The sequence below is a fragment of the Coccinella septempunctata genome, chromosome 3 (assembly GCF_907165205.1).
Source record: "Coccinella septempunctata chromosome 3, icCocSept1.1, whole genome shotgun sequence".
Classification (NCBI taxonomy): Eukaryota; Metazoa; Arthropoda; class Insecta; order Coleoptera; family Coccinellidae; genus Coccinella; species Coccinella septempunctata.
The window spans coordinates 4,807,191-4,830,764 of NC_058191.1; the positions used below are offsets into that span (position 1 = coordinate 4,807,191).

The 23,574-nt window shown below is 35.3% G+C and overlaps 1 protein-coding gene across 1 annotated transcript in view; it reads left to right on the forward strand.

Annotated features, from left to right (window-relative positions):
- Positions 1 to 23,574, forward strand: part of LOC123309835 (low-density lipoprotein receptor-related protein 4) — an 81,426-nt gene that overhangs the window by 16,328 nt on the left and 41,524 nt on the right. Inside the window, exons 2-11 of the mRNA XM_044893117.1 lie at positions 8,218 to 8,487; positions 10,955 to 11,231; positions 13,151 to 13,341; positions 18,390 to 18,519; positions 18,578 to 18,684; positions 19,384 to 19,543; positions 20,001 to 20,151; positions 20,303 to 20,619; positions 22,418 to 22,604; positions 22,661 to 22,814. Of these exons, the coding sequence (XP_044749052.1) occupies positions 8,218 to 8,487; positions 10,955 to 11,231; positions 13,151 to 13,341; positions 18,390 to 18,519; positions 18,578 to 18,684; positions 19,384 to 19,543; positions 20,001 to 20,151; positions 20,303 to 20,619; positions 22,418 to 22,604; positions 22,661 to 22,814 (1,944 nt within the window). The remainder of the gene's footprint in view (positions 1 to 8,217; positions 8,488 to 10,954; positions 11,232 to 13,150; positions 13,342 to 18,389; positions 18,520 to 18,577; positions 18,685 to 19,383; positions 19,544 to 20,000; positions 20,152 to 20,302; positions 20,620 to 22,417; positions 22,605 to 22,660; positions 22,815 to 23,574) is intronic.

A 23,574-nucleotide genomic window follows, 5' to 3' on the forward strand; every position in this document is an offset into this window, starting at 1 on the left:
ACTCATATTTACATTCTAACAAAATTTTTCCATTTCGACAGAATTTGAGAAATGTGGCATTTATTGAATATTATTCATTCTAACCAACCTAAATATGAATCATAGAAAAGAAATCAGATGATGTATACTCCATTCACTTTTATTTTAGCAATCGGTTGGCCATGGAAATTTGACACATTTCACTCTGTATAGTACGAAAATGTAGAGTTATGGAACTTGTCAAAAAATTTTTGGGTTTTAAATCAACGCTATGTTGCCTGTTCTACGTAAAAGTTTCTGTTATTACGTATTTTATCACAATGTCGAATCTCTCCGGAAAATATGTGATGAACATAATTGAATTTTTTTTCAAACTGATTGAAGGCATACCAAATCCAGTTATTTGCAAGGAAAATACAAGAGATCAGTATAATATCATAATATGTACTAGCTTGAGGAGAGTTAATATTCGTTATCTTCTCTGGCTAAAGTTTGAATAAGTTACATCAGTTGTAGATTTCAAAAATATTAACCCGAAGATGAAATGCATGAAATGCAGTGGTTGGGAATGGGTATCTCCCGAGCGAAATAAACAGATAATAACAATTATGTTAAATTCTTCATCAAAAATCATCTTGCATCAATATAAGTAAAAGGAATTAAAGGAAGTTTCAAGTCAAGATGAACTTCACCTTTGAACAAAAATTTCACATGAATAAACAATTAACAGGACAAGTGGCTCGTATTCGTCGCTGTTCATCTTAATACATTGATATAATAACAATAATTAGGTAGGTATTTATTGGTACCTTAAAACATTTACAATGTATAGGACAAGTCAAATGAAAAAAAGAAAAATCAATTTCCGGGAACTTATTCTACGATCACATTCATCTAAAATCCTGTAGTAAACTTTTCGCATTAATTCAACATAAAATTCTCAAATGCCACCACTTTTTTGGGTCTCCCAATAGAAGGAAATTCTTTGTCATCCTCTTCATTCACAATCTTTTTGATTGTGGAAATATTCAGCTGAAAGATAAGTCGTTTAGATTCAGATGAAACATGATATAATATATTCAGATGAAATATTATATAAATTCTCTTACATTGAATATGTTCGCTACCGTCTATCTAACGTATTGTGGGTTTCAGAATATCAGGGTATAACCATTTGTAATTAGCGGACCTGAATTGTAAATAGCACTTCCTGAAACCCTGTCTCTATGTATCTGTATCTGTATCTGACTACGAAAAAGCAATGTTGTCTTCCAGTTGGCCTAACAAAGCTTGCGTAAGGGATTTTTATCGGGGGAGACATCCACCAAACAGAGAACCTTAAGTGAGACTTTTACTGACTCTCTGTGTACTGATGGCATTGATGATCCTGATGATTTTGTCAACGATTTTACTATATTGCATTTGAATGTGCAGTCACTTCCAAACAAACTCATTAATCTTGAGGTATTACTGGACGAACGGAAGCCTGATGTATTGAGTGTCGTGGAGCACTGGTGTGATGGGGACCTCGTTCAGATGATGACTATCCCTGGTTATTGCCTAGCAGCTTACTACTGTCGAGTGGAGCATATCCATGGTGGCTCCGCCCTGTATGTGAAGAGTGAACTGATGAGAAGTGCTAAACTGTTGGATGTGAAACACCTCAATGTAGAGATGAACTTTGAATGCTGTGCAGTGGAACTCTTATATCCTCATGGTAAAATTTGTGTGTGCAGTGTTTATCGTCCCCCCAGGGGAGACTATCAGGTATTTCTTGATCTTTTGTTTGACCTTTTGAAGTTTGCCTGTGAGCACGGAACTGAAATCTTCTTATGCGGTGATTTGAATGTGAATTATTTGGACAAGGATTGCAATCTCAAACGTATGTTGGATGATGTATTGTTGAATTTCAGTCTTGCTGTCACTTCACTATGTCCAACAAGGGTGTTCACTAACTTGTCGGGAACCACAACATCAACTAAGGTTGATTATATTTTAGCTAACAGTTTCAACCTTGATTATTGCACAGCTTGCATTTTTGAACCACATCTCAGTGATCATAGAGCGCTTTCGTTGAAATACAAACTTCCCGCTAAATCTGCTTTGGATAAAAATAAGGGTGAATTTGTTATCTACCGTGATATGTCCGGCAAAAATCTCAGTAAATATGCTTCTAGACTAAGGATGATAAATTTCCGTGAACTTGATGAAGACTCTAATATAGATGTTGTATTTGATGACTTTGTTTGTGTATTGTTAAGCGAACTTGATGATTGTTGCCCTATTGTTCGTCGCCATCACAGTGGCAGGCCCAAACGCTGGATAACTCCTCAGATAAAGGTTGCTAGCCAAAAACTTAAAGATTTATTTTGGCTGGTTAGAGTAACTGATGATGATGGAATCCGTCAAATTTACAAATATGCGAAAAAACAGTATAAAAAGTTGTTAAATTCGAGCAAGCTAATGTATCATCGGGATTTAATTGGTAAATCTACAAATAAGGCCAAGTCAGTTTGGAGTTTGGTGAACGCCCATACGGGTCGAAAAAAGGCTACTTTTGAGAATGTATCCCTGAAGGTTAACAACGTTATGTATACAGAAGCGGACTGTGTGGCGGAAATTTTCTGTGATTATTTTGCCGGTGTTGCTGATGAGATTGTACGTGAGAACTTTGGCACCTCTAAATCCTTGAATTGTACTGCGTCTAATATAATGCCATCTACATTTTTCTTCAAGCCTGTGACGAAACAGGATGTTCTGCTTGTAATAGACCAACTCAAGAATGGGAAAAGCGCTGGGATTGATGGCATCTCTACTAAGGTTATTAAATATATTGCTGAGGATATTTCTGAATATCTGGCTGACTTATTCAATCTGTCGGTTCTACAGGGTAAATTCCCTAGTATTTTGAAGACAGGAATTATCATACCTGTCTATAAGAAAGGCGATCCTCTCAGTATTGTAAATTATAGGCCGATTGCTCTGCTGAGCATCTTCTCCAAAATTTTTGAAAAATTGGCACATGGCAGGATGGATGAATTTTTGGGGACATTCAATTTAATCTCCGACTCTCAATACGGCTTTCGTAAAGGCCGTTCAACTCAGTCTGCTGCATGTAATCTTCTTGGTGATGTTTATAGACTTCTGGACGAAGGGTTGTTAGTGGTGGTCATATTTTTTGATTTATCACATGCATTTGACATTCTTGATCTAAAATACATTGGATTCAGGGGTGTGTTCTTGGAGTGGCTGATGGATTTCCTGCTTGATAGGAGTATATGCGTGAGGATCCGTGATGTATTGTCGCGATGCCTGGGCGTGAACATGGGTGTTCCTCAGGGTTCCGTGCTGGGCCCATTGCTGTTTTTATTGTTTATAAACGATTTGGCGGATTGTTTTGATTCCGGTATTTTGACTTTGTTTGCAGATGATGCATCACTACTGGTTTTTGCGCGATCACTTGAGGAACTTAGATTGAAAGTGCAATATTTTATGGAAAAATTTAAAACATGGTGTCAATCCAATGGCCTAGTAGTTAATCTTGACAAAACTGATTTCGTGCACTTCAACTTACGAAATGAACATGTCCTGCGTATTAATTCTGATAATAATGAATGCAAGAGCTCTGCAAGCACTGTCAAGTTTTTGGGCGTGTTTTTGGAACACAACCTGAAGTGGGATGCTCATATTGATCACGTGAGCAAAAAAATCAATTGTGCTAACTATGCTATCTCTCGAGTAAAACATACTTTGCCTCTTGATGTAGTTCTGAGTGTTTACTACAGTATGGTTTATACCCATCTCTCTTACAACGTGATACTCTGGGGTAATGCGGTGCAAAGCAGGAGAATTCTGATTGCACAGAAGCGTGTATTACGCAACATATTTGGGTTACATCGTTTGGACTCCTGTAAACCCATCTTTATAAAACACAAAATTTTAACTTTTCCGTGTATTTATATTTTGAATGTTCTTTTGTTTATCAAGAATAATTTTGCAAGTATGAATAAAAACTCATCCTATCATAATTATGCAACCAGGTCTTCCAACCTGTTGAGTATTCCAAAGCATAGAACGAATAAATTTGAAATGTATGTAAAATACCAGGGCATCCAATTTTTTAATCATCTTCCTAGAGTTGTGCAGGACTTAAACTTTAAATCATTTAAGAAGTATCTAAAGGAGCTATTGGTTTTGAAGGCTTATTATTCCATAGATGAATTTATGACTGACACCAATTTGAGCTACTCTCATTGAATCTATGTAATGTCATTTGTATTTAACCTGTCTTTTTTATATGTACTAATGTATGTATTCGTTTATTTATTTATTTTTCTTTCATAGAACTTTTATGTTCTTTCGTATATTCATTATTGTTCTATTTATGTATATGCATATATGACTTGTCCTATACACATCAATGTTTGTGTCTTTTGGATCAATAAATGCTATTTCTATTTCTATTTCTATTTCTATTTTCAATCACTTTCGACATTTTCGTAATAAAAATTGATATTAGTTGTGGCAACGGCGTTATGACATCAACGACATTTCATGAGTGCCAACCTTATTCCGTTCTAGTTACAAAATCTTGAGAAAATTATTTCATGGCCAACTGACTGCTAAAATAAATGTGAATGGAGTATAGAATGAATGTAGACTGTCATGAATCATCTCAATAGACTGAAAACCCCTTATAATTGATCATACAAAAAAAATAAAAATTTGGGATTCTCGCATAATGCGATGAAGGTCCTAATCTCTCGCAATAGAATATCTACAGTTATATCTTCCAATAATTTTGATTGTATTTGTTCTAATGATGTTTTACTCATCACAAACAAGTCAAAATGAAAAAATATTTATTTCTGACATGTTGCTTAGCACCTTAGCAGAATGATTAATCATCCCAATAGACTGAAACCCCATTGCAATTGATCATACCAGAAAAGGAACAATTTTTGTGTCAGTCCTTACCTGGTAATCTCGCATCCTGCCATGAAGCTCCTATCCCCGTATGCATATATCGAATGTATCATATATCTTACATAATTCAAGCAGGTTTTAATGACAAAAATGATTTCTGATTAATCATTCAACATCGTTGCAAAATGGCGAATGAAACTATCATCTACCATCTTGGTGGACTCTCAAGCTGTTGAAATACTACAATAGAATATCTTCAGTTATATAACTATTCTTCTAATCAATGAATTTGATTCCACTTCTTCTTGTAGTAAGATTTCATGAATACAACTCATTTCGATGAAGTAAGAATAAAAAGATATTGATTTCTGACATTTTAACATCTCTGCAGAATGGCGAGTGTACAAAACCATAAATCATCTCAATAGATTGAAAATCCCTGGCAATTTATCATGCAGAAAAATAATTTACATCTCAAGAGCAGGTTTCAATGAAAAAAATATATTTCTGACTAATCATTCAACATCGTTGCAAAATGGCGAATGCAACATCAAGTACCATCTTGGTGAATATCTTCAAATATCTTCAATTGTATTCTTCCCCGATATATCATCTTTCCATGGTGAAAAAATGTTTTTTCCCTATTTTTTGTTGAGAAGGCTACGATGATACTTTATCCCCAGGGGCCCTGCACAGCTCTGGGCGGCCCTGTTGTTGGATAACAAATATTCATACTACAGACCACAGAATAAATATAAATAATGATGATGTGCCTAGACACAAAAAACAGTTTCCTTCGGAAGGCAAATGTGATATGGGTACAGTTGATTCATAATATTAAGTCCATATACCTTTCCTTCATAATTGCGAATTTATATAACAGGATATCCATATTGATTTCAATATCTCCAGGAATATACGATAATGCCATATCTACCAGTCTATTATGATCTATAAAACAAGCATTGTAACGTGCGTTCAAAAAAATTTGTCGTCAAGTAGGCTATGGATTTTGAACGTGTCTAAACGTAATTCTTAGCTTGTGCTGTACCTACTATTTTCCAGGTGAACTGTCAATTTAGCATTTTGGATTGTTGTTGAATTAAAATTATCAGCAAATTATAAAGATGGTATGTTCAAACAAAAAAGAAAGTGATCGACCTAAGAAAAAACTCCAGAGTTCAGCAATAATGAAAATATGATGATAGAAGCTCCACAAACCTCTGTTCGTGTTTTATCTCAAGTGGCTGGAGTATCTGATGTTGGCATATGCCACACGATTTTGAAAAAAGACATCTATTTGTTTCCATAAAGATTGACATGTTATCAGAAAATTGAAAAGGTTGTGATTACCTACCCTTGTAGCATCCAAAAAAATTGGAGTTCGGTGTTCGGTATGCATCAGTGGCAAAATGTGGGACCTATTTTCTTTTATGGAACTTTAACAGCAAAATGTTATGAAGGACAAAGCATCATGCCTTCTTATAGCTGAATTGAATTTTGATAAATTGTCCAATAGCCATTTTCATGTAATTCAGTTCTCTAGTTTAGTCATGGATTTTCAGTAATGACCAAATGAATTCATTATAGAGAATTAATAATCAAATTTAGATTCTTACTGTAATTTATTCATATGACTGAAGTAGCTAGAACCATTTTACAAAAAAAAACATAAAACCACTATCAATTCAAAATTCATGTCTCTTACATATGAAAATTCTCGTAGTGGACGGTTAAAATTTTACGAACAATTCTTACCGCCTCAGATTGCTTGGATTATTATCATCTTACTCAATGAATGGAATGCTTTTCGCACGTTGGGTGAAATTCACAAGAAATCTTTTCTAAATAGTGCCTTTCCACGTTCCGTACAAATTTACGATATATGGGTTAATGTCATCATTGCTTACATTTTGGGAAGATGAAGTAATTGAAGGAAAGACATACGTTCGGCCACTGAACATCAACCTTCAAAATTTCATTTCATAGCCTACTTGACGACGAATTTTTTTGAACTCACGTTATAAGTTTTCATTATACAATGGTAGAGGCAAGCCAAGTTTTCAATCCTCACACTTTGCCATACTTATTTCTATGAAACAGCTTGTTTGTAACCGATGCATTAGCCATTTTGCACCCCATATTTACATTATAACAAAATTATTTCATTTCGAAAAAATTTAAGAAATGTACCACTTATTAATATATTATTATTATTATTATAAAGAATGATCACGCCTAAAGGCAATGAATACAATAATAAGGATAAATTCAGATGCATACCACCCGATGATATGAATATCAACAAGTGTTACGATCTGAATTGAACTAGCCAATTTGCCATCGTCAAGGCCCCAAATGGAGTACGCTCCAACGAAGAAAAGCAGATGCTGACCATGGTTTCAGCCTCATTTGGCCTCATCAGAGCAACATAGCATTTTTGTACGGTGGAGAACGTTTGGAATTGATGGAACTTTATTCAATATTGGCATGTTCTACTGGGTACTATACATTTACCAGAGCGCCACCCAATATGAAACGGTGTCCGATTCAATCCCCTCCAGATAGAAACCAAGACGAAGACAATAGCATATGTCCCATATTTTCCCTAATTCGAATTAACGCGAATCGGCGTACTGAATTAGGGAAAATATGGGACATATGCTATTGTCTTCGCAAATTTAAGAAATCACTTAATGTATTAATAATGAATTGTGAACCATACAATCTAACTGAGTTCAGAGATTACTGTAAAAATAGACCCGTAATAACTTGATTTATTACTGTTCTTGTGTTATTTGACCTGTTCCATCTTCATTTGTAATTGTTTGGAATCAATAAAGCATCTATCTATCTATCTATCTATCTATCTATCTATCTATCTATCTATATGTACAAGTGAAAGACTCACCTTGAGTCCTAGAGGGATCCTAGAGGGATCATTAGTGAAAATTCCAGCGGTCAAAAATAACACATTTTTATCATTTTTTCGACTTCAGCACGGTACAGTACAGATACTGAATGTTAACAGTCCATAAAAAATATTTCAATCTAAAAATAATAAAGCCAGTATAAAGAAATAGAGACAAAAATCCTAGAGAGGAAACATGTCAACGGGGTACCATACTTTTTCGAATGAAACATGAAAAAAGAGATTAAGACAGAGAGAATGAATTTGTGTAAAAAGAAAGAGCTTATATTGATCGAGTAAACCTCAAAAACGCTTGCAAATCATTCGAAATCCATTTTCCAACACTCCTTCTTAGAAATGAACCCACAGGAAGATCAAATCAAGAGTGATTTTTTTTTCAGTTGAAAGTATGGAAAACCTGACGCTGGTCCCTTACGTGAAGACTCCCCGACACAGAGGTGCCGCAAGACAGATGTATGGTTCAGGTTCTCTTCGACCAAGGGACTCGCATCCCGTTTACGCAACTGATCGAAGACACTACGGGGAACGTAGTACCATAAGTCCTGATCTGAGCAGATTCCGAGATCTACCATATCCTGGTTTTCCATATCCGCCGGAAATGTATCCTATTCCCGAGGTCATAGCTGGGCCAAGATCCTCCACTAGAAGCGGTAAGCAAAGTCTGATTTTGAAATTTGTGAGACAGTGACGTAACCTCAACATGTGGGCTTGCAGGCAAGATTTGTTTCGGTTTCTTTTTGAGTCTGTAATAAAATGAATTGAATATAAACCTTATTGGACAATAAAGAAAACTAGGTTTTTGAATACACATTTTTGTTCAACCGAATTTATGGTTATCATAAATTGATGAGATTCAGAGTACTTCATCCCTCAACATCAGGCGGCGGCTTAGTAAAATACATAAAACTATAAGAATTAATTCAGATGCATATCTATCACCCGCTGATATGAATATCAACAAGTGTTGCGATCTGAATAGAACAAGCGAATTGGTCATCGTCAGGAGTAGTCAGGACAACGAAAGGAAGAACATTCCACCAAAGAAGAGCTGAAGAGCAGATGCTGACCATGGTTTCGAACTCATTCGACCTCGTCAGAGCAACACAGCTTCTTCTTCGATAGAAAAACGTTTGTAATTGATGAACTCGTATTGGATACTGGCAGACGATACTGAGTATTATCGAGAAGTACTCGAGCGCCATCTGGAACGAAACGAGATCTGGTTCAATCTCCCTCAGATCGGAACCAAGACGAAGACCATATATCCTCTCGAACCATTGAACTCTAAAAGAACTGCAATGGCATCTCGATGCAGGCAAACTGAGGAAGACTGAAAGGAAGATGTAGAGCAATCTATCTCTCTCTGCGCTCTGCCAATTGGTTTATAACGATGTAAACAAAAACAACTCGGGGCGTTGAAGTGAGACGACCGCTGCGTCCGATGTCTGATGCGGTTATTCGATTGGTTACCGAATCATTAGAAAGAGATGGGTTGCTCTACATCTTCCGTCTCAGTTGGACACACTTTTCGTCGTATTTCGGTACCTAAGAGGCCCTTCCAGTTCTTTTAGAGTTCAATGTCTCGAACGTGCCCCCACCTCATCGATTCTTACACGCATATGAAAAAGGATTATGAGAATTGGACAGCCTTTTTCGAACCACAATTGCGACGTTTCTTTGTATATTTAGACTTCTTTAAATCTAAAAGTATACGGCAAATTATTACATACTTTTAGAAATATACAGAAAACTAAACGGAAAAAATTATGTAGGCTTGTGTTAGAAAAAAATCATCGAACAAACAGTGTAATGGTGAAATTTTTTATTCACTGTTCACAATCTAAATAACAAATCACAACTGAGATAAGAAAATATAAAACTGTCATATCAGAAGATAAATGAAAAGTCATTTCAGACAGACGTTGACAACCTGAAAAAATAGAACTACTTATTTCACTATTTATTCTGAAAATCATATTTGTGTTGTCCGATTCTATTTTGTAAATATTGTTCCGTCTGTCCTTTACCAACAATTTTTATCACAGATTACATATTTTGAAACCTATCGTAAACATTATTTATTTTTCAATGCACTTTTATTTTCAGGTAGGCAAATTTAAAAGAATTTTTTTTGTGTTATAATGACAATGATGGTAGCATTTTACTCTTAGTTACTTATACCAGTGAGTAAAATGAATGCTTATTTATCAGAATAAAGTTCAACTCACGAGCCCAAAGTGGGAGTAGGTCTTCGAATGAATAAACATTTAAAACACACGTGCCGTATACAAAATTTTATTCCATTTGAATTAGGATTCGATAGATAACACTTTTTCTTAGTTGTGATATTCTTGGTGATTTGTTATTTAGATTTACCATTTACAAAACATTTCACCCATTCACTGAATGATGATTTATTTTCTTATTAGCCTACAAAACTGTCTAGTAGGTATAATTCGAATATTCTGTGATATTTTACTGTAAACCTTCAACTTTGAAGACGTCTGAATACACAGGGTGTTAGTAAATTGGACGCACAAACGAAAAGGAGAGAGTCCTTGAGTAATTTTAAGAAAACTAAGTCGTTTTCTAGATACATAGTGTTAACTTTAGAAGTTTTTCTCTTATAGTTTCTATAATTAACAAGATATTCAAGTAAAATTTGGCATTAATATTATAATTGATAGTTCACACCATGTGGCATGCGAATTTCGATAGCAAATCTATAGAGTGACTATTAATTTGGAAAATGTAAAAAGGAGCTTTGTTGTAATAATAAACTTTATGGTTTCTTATAGTTTTGTCGTATCTGGTACCGATTTCGAACGATTCTCTCGAAATCCTCAGAAAAATCCAAATTGCCATGAAAATTATTCGATGAAAATCATTGGATCTGTTCTCCGTGTTTTACGCCTAACATAGAACTTTGCAATACTTTTTGTATTGATAATATACTTTTCGTATTGAAGTTTCGAAACTAAATAATTAATTTTAAATGCAATAAAAGGGTAATCAATTGTTTTTTTCTTCAATTCTCTACTTTTGATACGACTTCTACTAAATTTTATACCGCATATCTGCCACATTTTTAATTACTTTCAAATCTGATACTTTCAGGTGGATACTATGGGGGACGCATAGAATATTACTCTGGAAAACCTGACCCTGTCTTTTTGGGAGGCAAATATCCCTACGATTTGAGCAACTTACCAGGAAGGGGTTTCATTTTCAGAAAAAATAAAACGAGGATTGGATCTATAAGAACCAATGCCCACAATAATCCATTCGACGATTCAACTAACGAAGCAGCAGAGGATACTTGCAGTGGCTCAAAGTGTGCGGAAGATGAATATTTGTGCGCCAGCAGCTGTATTTGCATCAGCCAGGATGCAAGGTAATATTATTGCCCATTTAAAATTGAATATCGTTTCATATTAACTAGGTGGAAAATACTTGGAATTCATAGGTACTGATAAACTTACGGAATGTGGTAAATACACTGCGCAAAAAAATTAACGCACATTATGGAAATCTCAAATTTATTCTACAATACAGATGTTTTTTCCCAGCAGGAATAAAAAAAGAAGATATTATCAGATTTTAAATGTATTGGCTCCATTCTAAAATCAGTTGTTCTCGATCAATTCTAGTGATCAATAGTTTTTCTTTCGTTTGATTTTCTACACTCGATCGCTATGCAACGCGAAACACGCAATTTGACCCAAAAGGAATGTGTCCAAGCGGTAGTTTTGCGAGAAGAATGGTGGACATACACAAGAATTGCAGAAAGGTTTGGAGTTTCCCATACAAGTGTGTCCAGAATGTTGCAGCGATTCAGGGAGACAGGTATGAATGTCCGAAGACCAGGACAGGGTAGACCACGGGTAACAACTGCCATTCAAGAACGTTACTTAAAAGTTTCTTCGTTGAGACAACGGTTTGCAACCGCTCGCCTCCTTCAAATTCAGCTTGAGCAAACTCATGAGGTGCAAATTAGCACTCAGACAACAGACAGCAAGAAATCGCCTCAGAGAATATGATTTAAGGCCTCGTGTCACGGTAAGAGGCCCAGCTCTTACCCCAGCCCATCGAAGGGCGCGTTTGGATTTTGCGAGAGAGCATATCCATTGGGAAGAGGCCGATTGGGAAAGAGTTCTCTTCACAGATGAGTCTAGATTCTGTCTCTACCATTGTGATCGACGTTCCCTTGTATACAGACGTCTACATGAAAGATATGCTCAGTGCAATTTCCTGAATACTACTGGTTTCGGGGGAGGATCGATTATGGTATGGGGTGGAATATATTTGACTGCTCGCACAGACCCAGTGGTCGTTGATAATGGAGCTATGAATGCTGATAAGTATATAAGGAACATTCTTGAAGAGCATGTAGTGCCATTTGCCCCATACATTGGTGAAAATTTCATTTTTATGGACGATAATGCCAAACCCCATCGTGCGCGCATCGTCCAGGAGTACCTTGAAGAGGTTGAAGTCTCTAGAATGGAATGGCCAGCAAGAAGTCCAGATCTCAATCCGATTGAGCAGGTTTGGTACAACCTCAATAGAAGGCTGAGAAGTTCAGAAAATCATCCAGCTACTCTTAATGACTTAGGAATCCAACTCGGAGAAATCTGGGAAGGATTAGATCAGAACATTTTAAGATCACTCATTTTGAGTATGAACCGTCGTTGCCGAGCTGTAATTAACGCAAGGGGTGGAAATACCAAGTATTAAATCACTTATCAGCATTTCAGTATTTTGAAAATTGTTCATTTCTCTTCTTTCACATAAGATTCGGTGAAATCCTGAATTTTTCTTCCATTTAATGCGTCATGTTCCGTTCAAAACCTTCCCGAGAGAACATAAAAAATAAGTTATAAAGTCAATGTAGAGTTAACTTTCATTAAAATTGAGATTTTCAGAATGTGCGTTAGTTTTTTTGCGCAGTGTATATAAGAAAAGAGGAGATTCTTCGAGCAATTTCAAGATAAAAAGTCTCATAAACATGGGACGATTCCTTTTCGAGATACAAGGTGATAAAGTTAGAATTTTTTTCAAGTTTTTTCTCTTATAGTACGAGTGTAGATACACTTCACAAGATATTCAACTAAAATTTGGCATAAATATTGTGAATCAAAATTCTCACCATGTGATAAGCCAATTGCGATAGCAAATCTACAGTGTAATATTTTTTCTTGAGCACTGTCCCCTCAACGTTCAATTTGTAGGTTTATTCAATGTATTTCATATTTGTGCCATTCATGCGATGTTGAAAGCGGAAAAATACGTTCTAGCACATACATTTTACAGATGTGACAAAAGAATGGATTGCAAAGACAATGAGGACGAATTTGATTGCTCCGAGTATGAATTGGAGAGACACAACAAATGCACTGGAGCTCAAAATACTAGATGCATCAGTACTGGAAAGTGTATATTGAAGGAATGGTTGTGCGATGGTGAGGATGATTGTGGCGATTTTTCTGATGAAACCCAATGCGGTAAGTCTTATCACATATTGTTGAAATATTTGAAATACTGAAAATCATTATTATGAATGGTTCATCAGTGCTACAAGCAGAGGGAATTCGCTTGTCAATATGACCCTCGTCCAATATACCTCACTTTTTTTTTAATAACGATGAATTCATTCATTCAGGTTACTCAGTCATATTAGGGCATAAAGGAATATATTTCCTACAAAATGATTTATTGTTTTAATGGTTTCATGCGGGCCCAATAATAGTAGGTTTTTCACCTAATAGTTGGGGAGCCGAAGAGGGAAATTCGGGATTTACTCGAGCGTGTCAGATTAATATAAGGGGACATACCTTGGACCCTGTAGAGTACCTCTACCACCTGCATATAGGGGGAATCGTCTAGGACAGCCTGTCAGAATAGTAAAAAAAAACGTTCATTGTACATACTCGAGCGTGTCAGATTAAAATATATGTGGTTAATTACACGTTGAAAAGTATATATTCTCTTAATCTGACAATTTAAGCGTGTCGAAAATGTGTGAGAGAGCGCCAAATTTGCAGAAAAAAACGTCACGTGTACATTCTCGAGCGCGGTAGCGTTTTTTCTTATTTTGAAGCTAATGATTCAAGAATAACTGAAGAAATATAATCTGACAGTTTTAGCAAGCCGAAACAATTAAAATTGGCCATAAAGGATACAAAAATCAGTTTTTTTGAATTATCTCCTCCCCTGGGCTTCAAATCTTTTTCGCATTCATTGTAAAAATTATAGAGCATAACATTTTCTACAAATTTTGTCCCAAACAATTTTTTCTACGTTCAAACGTTTCTGAGATATATGGCGATTAATGCGAGGTGTTTAGCGATACATGCTGAAGCGAAAATTCACTCGTTGGAAAATAGTACATTCTAAGGTTCAGTCACAGACAACACTAAAATTTTCGTGACTAATTTCGAAATTGTCATAATAGAAATACCAATGTCATTTTGACAATTGGATGAATGTAGATTAGGCTGGGATTCTACATTGACCTTGCCCTTTCGCATGTGTGGCTAAGCTTCTCGCCCTCATCGCTCTCTAACTCGAAAACGGTCAAGAGTATGTAAAATTGCTTCAGATAAAAGTTGTGTAGAATTTTATTATCTACAACTTTCATAATGAATACAAAAACGATAAGAGATATAGGCAGGGAAATATTCGAAAAAAAAAGAATTTTTATCATCTTCAAAGTGTCAGATTAAGAAAAACCCCCATGCTTAGTGTCATATTAATGGGTCAACACGTTGACAACACCGAGATTAACCATCTGTATGAAAATCTGACACGCTCGAGTATGTACAAGTAACGATTTTTTTTACATTTTCGAAGGACCGCTGTGACCTTACGTCACATCCAAATTGTCAGTCCCTTGAAAAGTAGCTTCCTTTGGGTCCAATTAACATATCTTCCAAAAATCTGACAAGCTAGAAAATTTTTTTTTTTACCATTTTCAACTCTTCCTTACGGCCAGTCCCACCTCGCAAACTGTCAGATAAGCATGAATTCTTTATCAGAGATACGTAGAGCATATACAGTATCTTAATCTGACACGCTCGAGTATATACACTTGACGATTTTTTTTACATCTTTGAGAGCCTGCAGACGCTTTCCCCACCGCTGAAAGTGCAAACATTATAGACCCTTTTTTTCTTTCTACCATCTAATCTTCAAAATTCACTAGGTCTCCACGACGCTCTAGTAAATCCCGATTTAGCATCGTCGGCTACCCAACTATCAGGGGAAGTAAGCTCAGCTTACTAAGTGGCCAAAACTGTGTCTGGAGAGAGATTTTTTGTTAATCTTCGGTTATACCTTCCCAGAAAATCATAAGAGTTTTAAAGCACTGAATTCTGCGCCGAATGAAACCAAGCATTGACCTGTTTTTATATACTAGAGAACCTGATTTGGAGATCATCTGGTAAGGAAGAGATGATTTAAAAAATACAATTTGAGGAATCTGCAGGAAAATTTATCTGTATGACAGTGGCGGCTCGAGCATATTTATCGTGGGTCGGCAGATATATATATATATATTTTTTTTTTAATATTTTCTATACCTATGTATTATGCAGATTTCCACATCACCATGGGGTACTGCACTCGGTGCGTTAGTTTTTCGTAGTGAAGTTTCGCCAAAATTTTTGTTTCTGTTTCAATAGTCTCTGAAGATAATCCGGAAAATGAAAAATGATTGAGAAAGACCTATTTTAGCCCTGCATACCACTTGAAAAATAAACATAATTTCGGAACAAATATGAAAATAAGAACCGAAAATATATATAACAAATAAAAATACTCTAAAAATGCTTATCCATAAAATAAAATTGGAAAAACAATCAAAAGTGCACTCTAGCGAAATTGAGAATTGCGAGAAATTAACTTCACCTCGAGCGCAAACGTAGAATCGAGATATCCCGAACGATCATTCTTCGAGTTACCGAAGAGAGGCATTCTAGGGACGGCAGGGTCGCTGCCTGCCGGACCTACATGTCCTACACCGTGCGAAGTATCGAGCCAACAATATCAACTTTCATCATAGTTTTGGTCTTTATTCTTTGAAAAGTTCTTAAAAAATTGTCGGAATTTCATTAGTATTATATATTCAGCACTCACGTTTATGAAAATTAACAAATACGATAAAAATTCGTTTTAAATAACAGCGATCTCTTGTAATTTGTTATGTGAAACTAAAACTATCGGATATTGGCGGAAAAAACATTAAATAAGAGGCTTATCTGATTTTAATTGTTATCCGAATGAAATTCCAACAAAAATTATTCAAGTTAGAAGCAATTTGACTCATTGATATTAGCGCTCCTTCGATATGTTTACAATCTAGATACTGCATGCCGTACCTGAATGAACAGAACGAACGGTCGGTCACTCGGTCGCTAGAGAAGGCATCTGCGGCGCTGTCTTCATAGCTCGATTGGAGATGAGCGTATTTTGTCTACGGACCGAGTAGATGTGGGATATAAATTGAAACAGCGTATTTCAAAGAAGTTCCATATTCAATTGATATCAGATATCATATACCTAATATTTTTATAAAATTTATTGAGAGCTATGTTATGTTTGGAGAATTTCTAATAAATTATTATTTTACACAAGTGAGAATTCACATTTTTGCTGCTTGCGAAATTTTGGGTCGGCACTGCCGACCTTGCCGTCCCTGACGGGCCGCCACTGCTGTATGAGATGCTCAATGTTCTGACCGTACAAGAATAGATCTGCAAAGGTGTAATAATTTCAAACCCAATCTGAATGCGTTTCTAACTATTTGTCTGTTGGCGCTGTTGGCAGTCCTCTTCATCAGTTTTATATAGGTTGAATAATAAGATTTATTTTATCCTTCCTCGCATACACTAATCTAATGGCGTTATATCGGTTGAAGGTTATATAGGCCGTGAAAGATAAAATATGTAGGGTGTTCCATCATTGAGAAAAACTACAATTTTTAAATGTTGGCAACACTGATCACTTATTGGTAGTATTCAAAATTAGAAGACTAAATTACAAGTTTTTTGGCACCACGTATTACTTTCTAGGCTCAATAGAATACATTTCACAGGCTTTTGAAATTGGATACTTTTCGACAGATAAAATCTCATGAGTCAAAAACAAAAAATTACAGACCCCCTTTGCAATATTTTTGTTGATGTCTTTTCAATCTCTATTCAAATATCTAATAATATATAGGGTGTTCCATTTAACAAAACATAACTTTTTGCCACCACCCTGTATATAATTAATTTTCTTTTAAAAATTTATCAAAAAAATAAAGTTCGAAAGAGCATTAACAACTTTTATATGAATTTTTTTTGTAGCTATTATTCTTTCACAGATAAGGGGATAGGGAATTTTAAACGTGTCACCCTGTACTTTCCTCCTGATATCGAATATGTGTGTGGATCTGTCTCTCTGCATTTGGGAGTTTCAAAGTTTTGAAAAAAATCAAACGATACACCAAAAAAATATGAAATTATTCTTAAATTTTCTACATTTGAGGAATCATCATTTAAGCAAATACTTACAATAAACAATTAAAATTTGAAAAAATAAAACTGTGTAAGTGTGGCGGTATGAAACAAACAGTATCAACTAAAGAAATTGCTTGCAATGCCCAACGTTACTTTTAGTGGCATGTTTGATTAATTATTTTTTGGAATGCCAAACGTATGTCATATCGATAACAATGCAGTTTTTTAATTTATCGCAGCCTACCATTTGTCAACTGATGAACGAGTTTTGACAGGAGATTCTTCAAATTTGAAACTCTGTAGTTCTCAAAATAAGGATAGACCCAGAACAGAAGAAAAATAGCTATCCGACAATATAAAAATATTTAGGGTCACATTTGAAAAATCTTTTGTCCACCCTGTATACATTTCCTTTGAAATCATTTCGAAAACAATTAGTCGATTTTGTACAACTTGTGTGAAAAGCATTTTTCTCTATCTCTATCTGCGAGTTTCACAAAACATTGATTGCCCGATCAAAGATTAAACAGTCATTCGATTTATAAAACTAAATCAATGAAACCTTCTCATTTCTGAGTAATTATATTCAAGAAATAGATATATAGATCATTTGATGAAAGAATGATATTCTGAATTCTCATTTCTGAATTATTGATTAGAAACGAATTGACGTTTATCCGTCAATAAATCGTTGATTACCCGATCAATCTTTCTGAAACTGGGGTATTTGTAACACAGTTGAAGGAATCAAAAAAATATTGTTGAGGGTGTCGAAAAAAATATTTGATAGTATTAAACAAGTCAATGTACAGTAAAATAAAGGAAAAATACAAAAGTTTTATTATCTACAGAAATTGTTATCATTCAAATATTTTCTTATAAAATAAAAGCATAAAAGCACTTTTTACTGATCGTTTTCTTGACTTTATCAATAAACAATCAATGTGTTTGAGTTAAAAATATTGATGGCTTATTCGAGGCTTCTCAAATATCAGTCCAATATCTTGTATTTTTGATGATCACGTTAAAGTATCGTTCAAATTTTACAGAAGGTACAAAGAATTGTACAGCGGAGGAGTTCGAGTGTTCAAATGGACTGTGCATACCAAAGACATGGGTCTGTGACAATGAAGTAGATTGCAAGGATTTTTCTGACGAATGGAACTGCACCCAAGCAGGGTAAACTATATAAAAGTAAATAGATATCACCAGAATTTTCACGTATCTTCTCTTGCAGATGCAAACCTGAAGAATTTGACTGCGGAGATGATACCTGTATACCCCAGAACTGGAAATGTGATCGGCAAAGGGATTGTGTCAATGGGGAAGATGAAGATCAATGCAGTGAGTTCTTTTTAATTTTAATTGACGTTTTTATGGAACAATTTTCGGTGAATATAAAATGATAACTAAAAAAGGGTAGGGGTGACCGAGTAGGGTTTTGACATAGTCGATTTCTTGAAACCTATAATTGGTAAGTGACCTGTTTACAAGGTGACTTTGTTGTCTCACTATTTGATTGTACTATTTCTGTATAAGAGGAATTGTAAAAAGTTAGTTTTTCACAAAATTTCGATTGCATATATTATATCGTTACATATTGTGTTTTTGTTGATATTATTTTTCTTTCTTATATGTTTCTGTCTTTCAAGTTCACTCATCTAGTATTGTTTTTTATATTGACATTTCATTTTGAAATCACGAATTATTGTTCTGGCTAGCATGATTTTCAGTACCTAGTTGAGTTGTGACAGTTTGTTCAACTCTCCTATTTTGGTCTTTTTTTGTTGATCAGTTTAATTTCGATTTTTGGATCGTATGGTCATATCAAATAATTAAATAGGTACTCGATTGGAAAGAAATGAATTGTTTATTTATCAGTGGTTTCATTAGTTTTTCAGTAATAGACACATGGGTGTCACAACTCAACTCGGTATTCATCACAACTTACCTTGGCTTTAGGACAAGTTGTGACAAGGGAAGAAGTTTCTTTTGAAACATGATCCTTCTCGTGATAGTGTAATATATTCCCTTCTCTTCTAGATCTAATTGCTCCAGTTTGTCTTGTCGATGAATTTCTGTGTTCGAATCACAAGTGCATCAAAGCGAAATTCAAATGCGATGGCGACAATGATTGTGGTGATTGGAGCGACGAATATAACTGTAATGTTATCCGACAAATGTGTGAAGTGGGCGAATTCAGGTAACTTTCTCACATATATACTCCATTCACTTTTATTTTAGCACTCGGTTGGCCATGGAAATTTGACATATTTCACTCTGTATAGTTCGAAAATGTGGGGTTATGAAGCTCATCAAAAAATGTTTGAGTTTTAAATCAACGCTATGTTGCTAAAAAAAATTTATTGCCAGAAAATGATGAGGGTAATTAAAAATCAATTGACGAGACAGCGTTTTCTTTTTGAAAGAACATTAATTCACTCCAAACTTTTCCCAAACTTGTATATATTCAAGAAGCAACTTGCTTTCTATTGTGTTATATTTCTATATTTTATTTGTTTATCTATTATTTTTCTTTTTGTAATTTATAATTCTATCAGGATTATTTGTGCATTTTACTTTTCAACGTGACAAAAAGTACGGAAAATTAGTTGCAATGCTACAGAGAATAATATGAAAAAAAATCTCTATTATTCCAGATGTTCTGATGGAAGATGCATACCAGAAAGGTATCGCTGTGACAAACAACGTGACTGCAATAATAATGACGATGAAGCAAATTGTGACTACTCCATCAAAAAGAATTGTTCTTTCGATGAATACTCATGTCAGAGTGGTTCCTGTATTTTGGTAAGTTTTGTGGAAAAATATTTGCGAAAATGCATATTTCCATTAATCTCCTTAGCAATTCTGTCGATTTCTCAAGATCGAATTAAGTCTTGTGAAGGTTTTAACTATTTACATACTCTATTATTTACTTAACCTTGTTCAATTTACACAGAAAACCTGGGTTTGCGATGGATCACAAGACTGCAGTGAAAATGAAGACGAAAATGACTGCAAGATTGTCTGTGATGAGTCCAAGTTCCCCTGTGCCAAATCCTACCCCGACGATAATTCGACATCCTATTGTATCAATAAGAAACACGTATGTGATGGTCAGGATGATTGTCCAAAGGCGGAAGATGAAATGAATTGTCCTAAGATGAGAGAGTGCGAAAAAGGAACTAAATGCGAACAACTCTGTATCACCAACCATAATGGAAGTCAAGGCTGCTCTTGTCGCAGGGGTTTCAACCTTGCAGAAGATGGTGTAAAGTAGGTTGATTTAATATACATACATCTTTGAGACACGTAAGGGTTGGAACATACTTATGTTCTTTGAATCCTTTAAATTTCGAGAGAAATCCTGAAACACGTTAATTTGAATTCTTCATTGTCCAACTTTTGATACAAATTTTACAAAAGTCATCATCGTTATATGTTTATTTGGTATTTATTTGGCTCTTCATTCCAGAGCTCCAATGATCTCTAGTATCTGAGAGGGCTTCAAGAAGGCTTAGTCCTCAATACTCCTCATATTTTCTCGTCCAAGGCATTCTTTGCGTTGACTTACAATGGCGACGCACAATGTGATCAGCTGAATAGAAGTTTCATCCTTTTCTCTACAGAATCTACAATAAAAACACTTTTTGGCTCTTACAGTTTCAAAATTCCGAAGTGGAGTGATCCATTCCTAGCAGAATACTCCAGAGTTTTTCTTTCCGTTTTCTCCTTCTACAAACCATCTTCCTTTATAGGTGCATTTTCCTATTCCGCAGAAAGATTTTTGGCCAGTTGGTTGCTTTTGTGCTAACTTTCTGGCAAGTGTGTTGCCCTCTCCGTTCATTTGATTCTCGACTGACCAGGAATTCCGAATAGAGGCCTTGTTGTTCTTGCCTATCAGCTTTGAGCCGACATAGGAGTTCAATGCTCCGATATCATGTCTACACATCTTTAGACTAAAGAGATTTCTGCCTGGAAGACACCAGGGCCAGCTACAATTTAATGTTGTTTGCTTTGAGGTTTTGTGTGGTGTACTCATAGACATATTAAACACATGGACACGGCGTAGAGAGAGAGGGGGTGCGGCCGAAATAAGATAGAGCTAGTATGGGCAAAACATTCGTTTGAACTTTGTATTTATCGAAATTTTCAGAATTTTCTCATCAATTTTAGATCAACTTTGAATGTCGTATCCTTTTTCTATTATGAAAGTAATAATGGTGTCCTCGTAGAGTGCAATTAATAGTACAAAATGAGTTGAAAAGACAGATAAAGTGAAATTTCACAGGTATAGTAACTTCGAATGTATTAATCGATTTATTATATCATAGTTGAATTATTCATTTCAAATCAATAAATGTATGTCAATTCTTTTCTCATCTAGCTAAAATAATACTTAAGAAGCACTTGAGATTAGAAGAGAAAATTAGTATGCTGATTGTAATGTCTATTTTTCAACCTTTTGATCAATATTGATCAATGAAATATTTTTTTCAGATATTGAACAAGAAATCAGAATATTGTGTTGGCTAAAAATGTGCTCGATTGTTTTTATTCAAATCAATTTATGTACAAACTTTTCATGAACTTATCTGTTGTATTTTCCAAGGAATAGTTGCCGAAAGCAAAAATTGTGCTCTTTAGTTCTAATTGGATCATTAAACGCAATCTAAATGATACTAATATTCGTTCAATTTTTTATATTCGATTATAGGTACTTGTTATTATCTCTAACGGGCGCCAATATACAAATATAGCTCGGAAATTAATACCATCTTGCCCATACTAGCTCCATCTCATGTTGGCCGCACTCGTGGCTATTGAAACTCACTGAAAGGGCGCGTCCATGTGTTTTATAGGTCTATGGGTGTACTCCCTTTTCCAATCCTCCCTTTGTTGGAATTCTTCTCAATACTTACTTTTTTGATCATGACATATTATCAAAAACATATCTTTCACTTGATAAAGAATGGCGAACAATTTCGGAATAAAATAGCAAGCATATATTTTGAACTTCGATGCCTCTTATGAGGTCAGCTCTATCAGATAATTATTAATGAATTTTTTGCAGATGTATCGACATAGACGAGTGTCAATACGCTACAGATCCAGTGTGCTCGCAAACGTGTACCAATACTGTAGGTAGTTTCAAATGTGGTTGCTTGACAGGATACGTCTTGCGCCCAGATTTACGTTCTTGTAAAGCTCAAGGTGCAACTCCCACTCTGCTATTTGCCAATAGAAAAGACATAAGACAGGTAGGATAGGTAGTAAAGTGACAATGGCAGTAGGTCATTTATGTACAACGTTTTAGGCATCCTTGAGCAGTGCAAAGTATACTACTTTATTGAAAGGACTGCACAACGCCATATTCCTCAATTATCATTATGAGAAACAAATGATTTTCTGGTCTGATATGTCTTTGGATGTCATCAGGAGAGCTTATATCAACGGCTCATCTCCTGAAGGTAATTATATTTTTTTTAAGATAACGATAGGAATTCTCCATGAAGAGTGTTGCCAAAGGTGTTATAGCGGGTTTAGTTTGCCCCCCAGGTACCTACTATTCGGAGACAGAGTTCGGGGTTAACTAAGGTGGTATCTATAACAAGTACTTCAAAACCGAATTTATTACAACAATCTAAATTACAGTGAACCATACAATGATTTGCAAGTCAAGAAATATTTACAGCTGGTGACCCAGTTCAAAATGAGGAATACAGAAATGCAACAATTAATCTGTCACGGTGGTCAGAAATTCAAACTCAACACAGTGAAATCAATGAATTAAACAATACTCAAATTAATTATATTCAGTCAAAATATCAGGTATTAATGAAAGAAAGAAATCAATAGCGGTCACTTTAATTCCTTCTGAGACAATGAGACGGGGTTTACACAAAATTTACAGTAACCGGTTGTCTCAGAAAGATCCAAGTCCCTGTAATCGGTTAATTTAGCCATGGGTTTGATCCCGAGCACTTTCAGTGATTTTCAGTGTACAGGCCAATCAGAATTGAAACTATTCAATGAACGGGACGGGGTTGATGCAGATGAAACACAATGTAACAATTTACAGGATAACGGGTAGGTTATCGTGGTCTCTCCGTGGCAACCTTGAGTGTACACCAAACATTACCAGCAGAAAGACTTCGAGACCTCTGCCGATTGGTTTCCGTCACCAGAGAGCCAGGCGACAGAAGTCTGCGGTTAACCGGAAATCTAAAC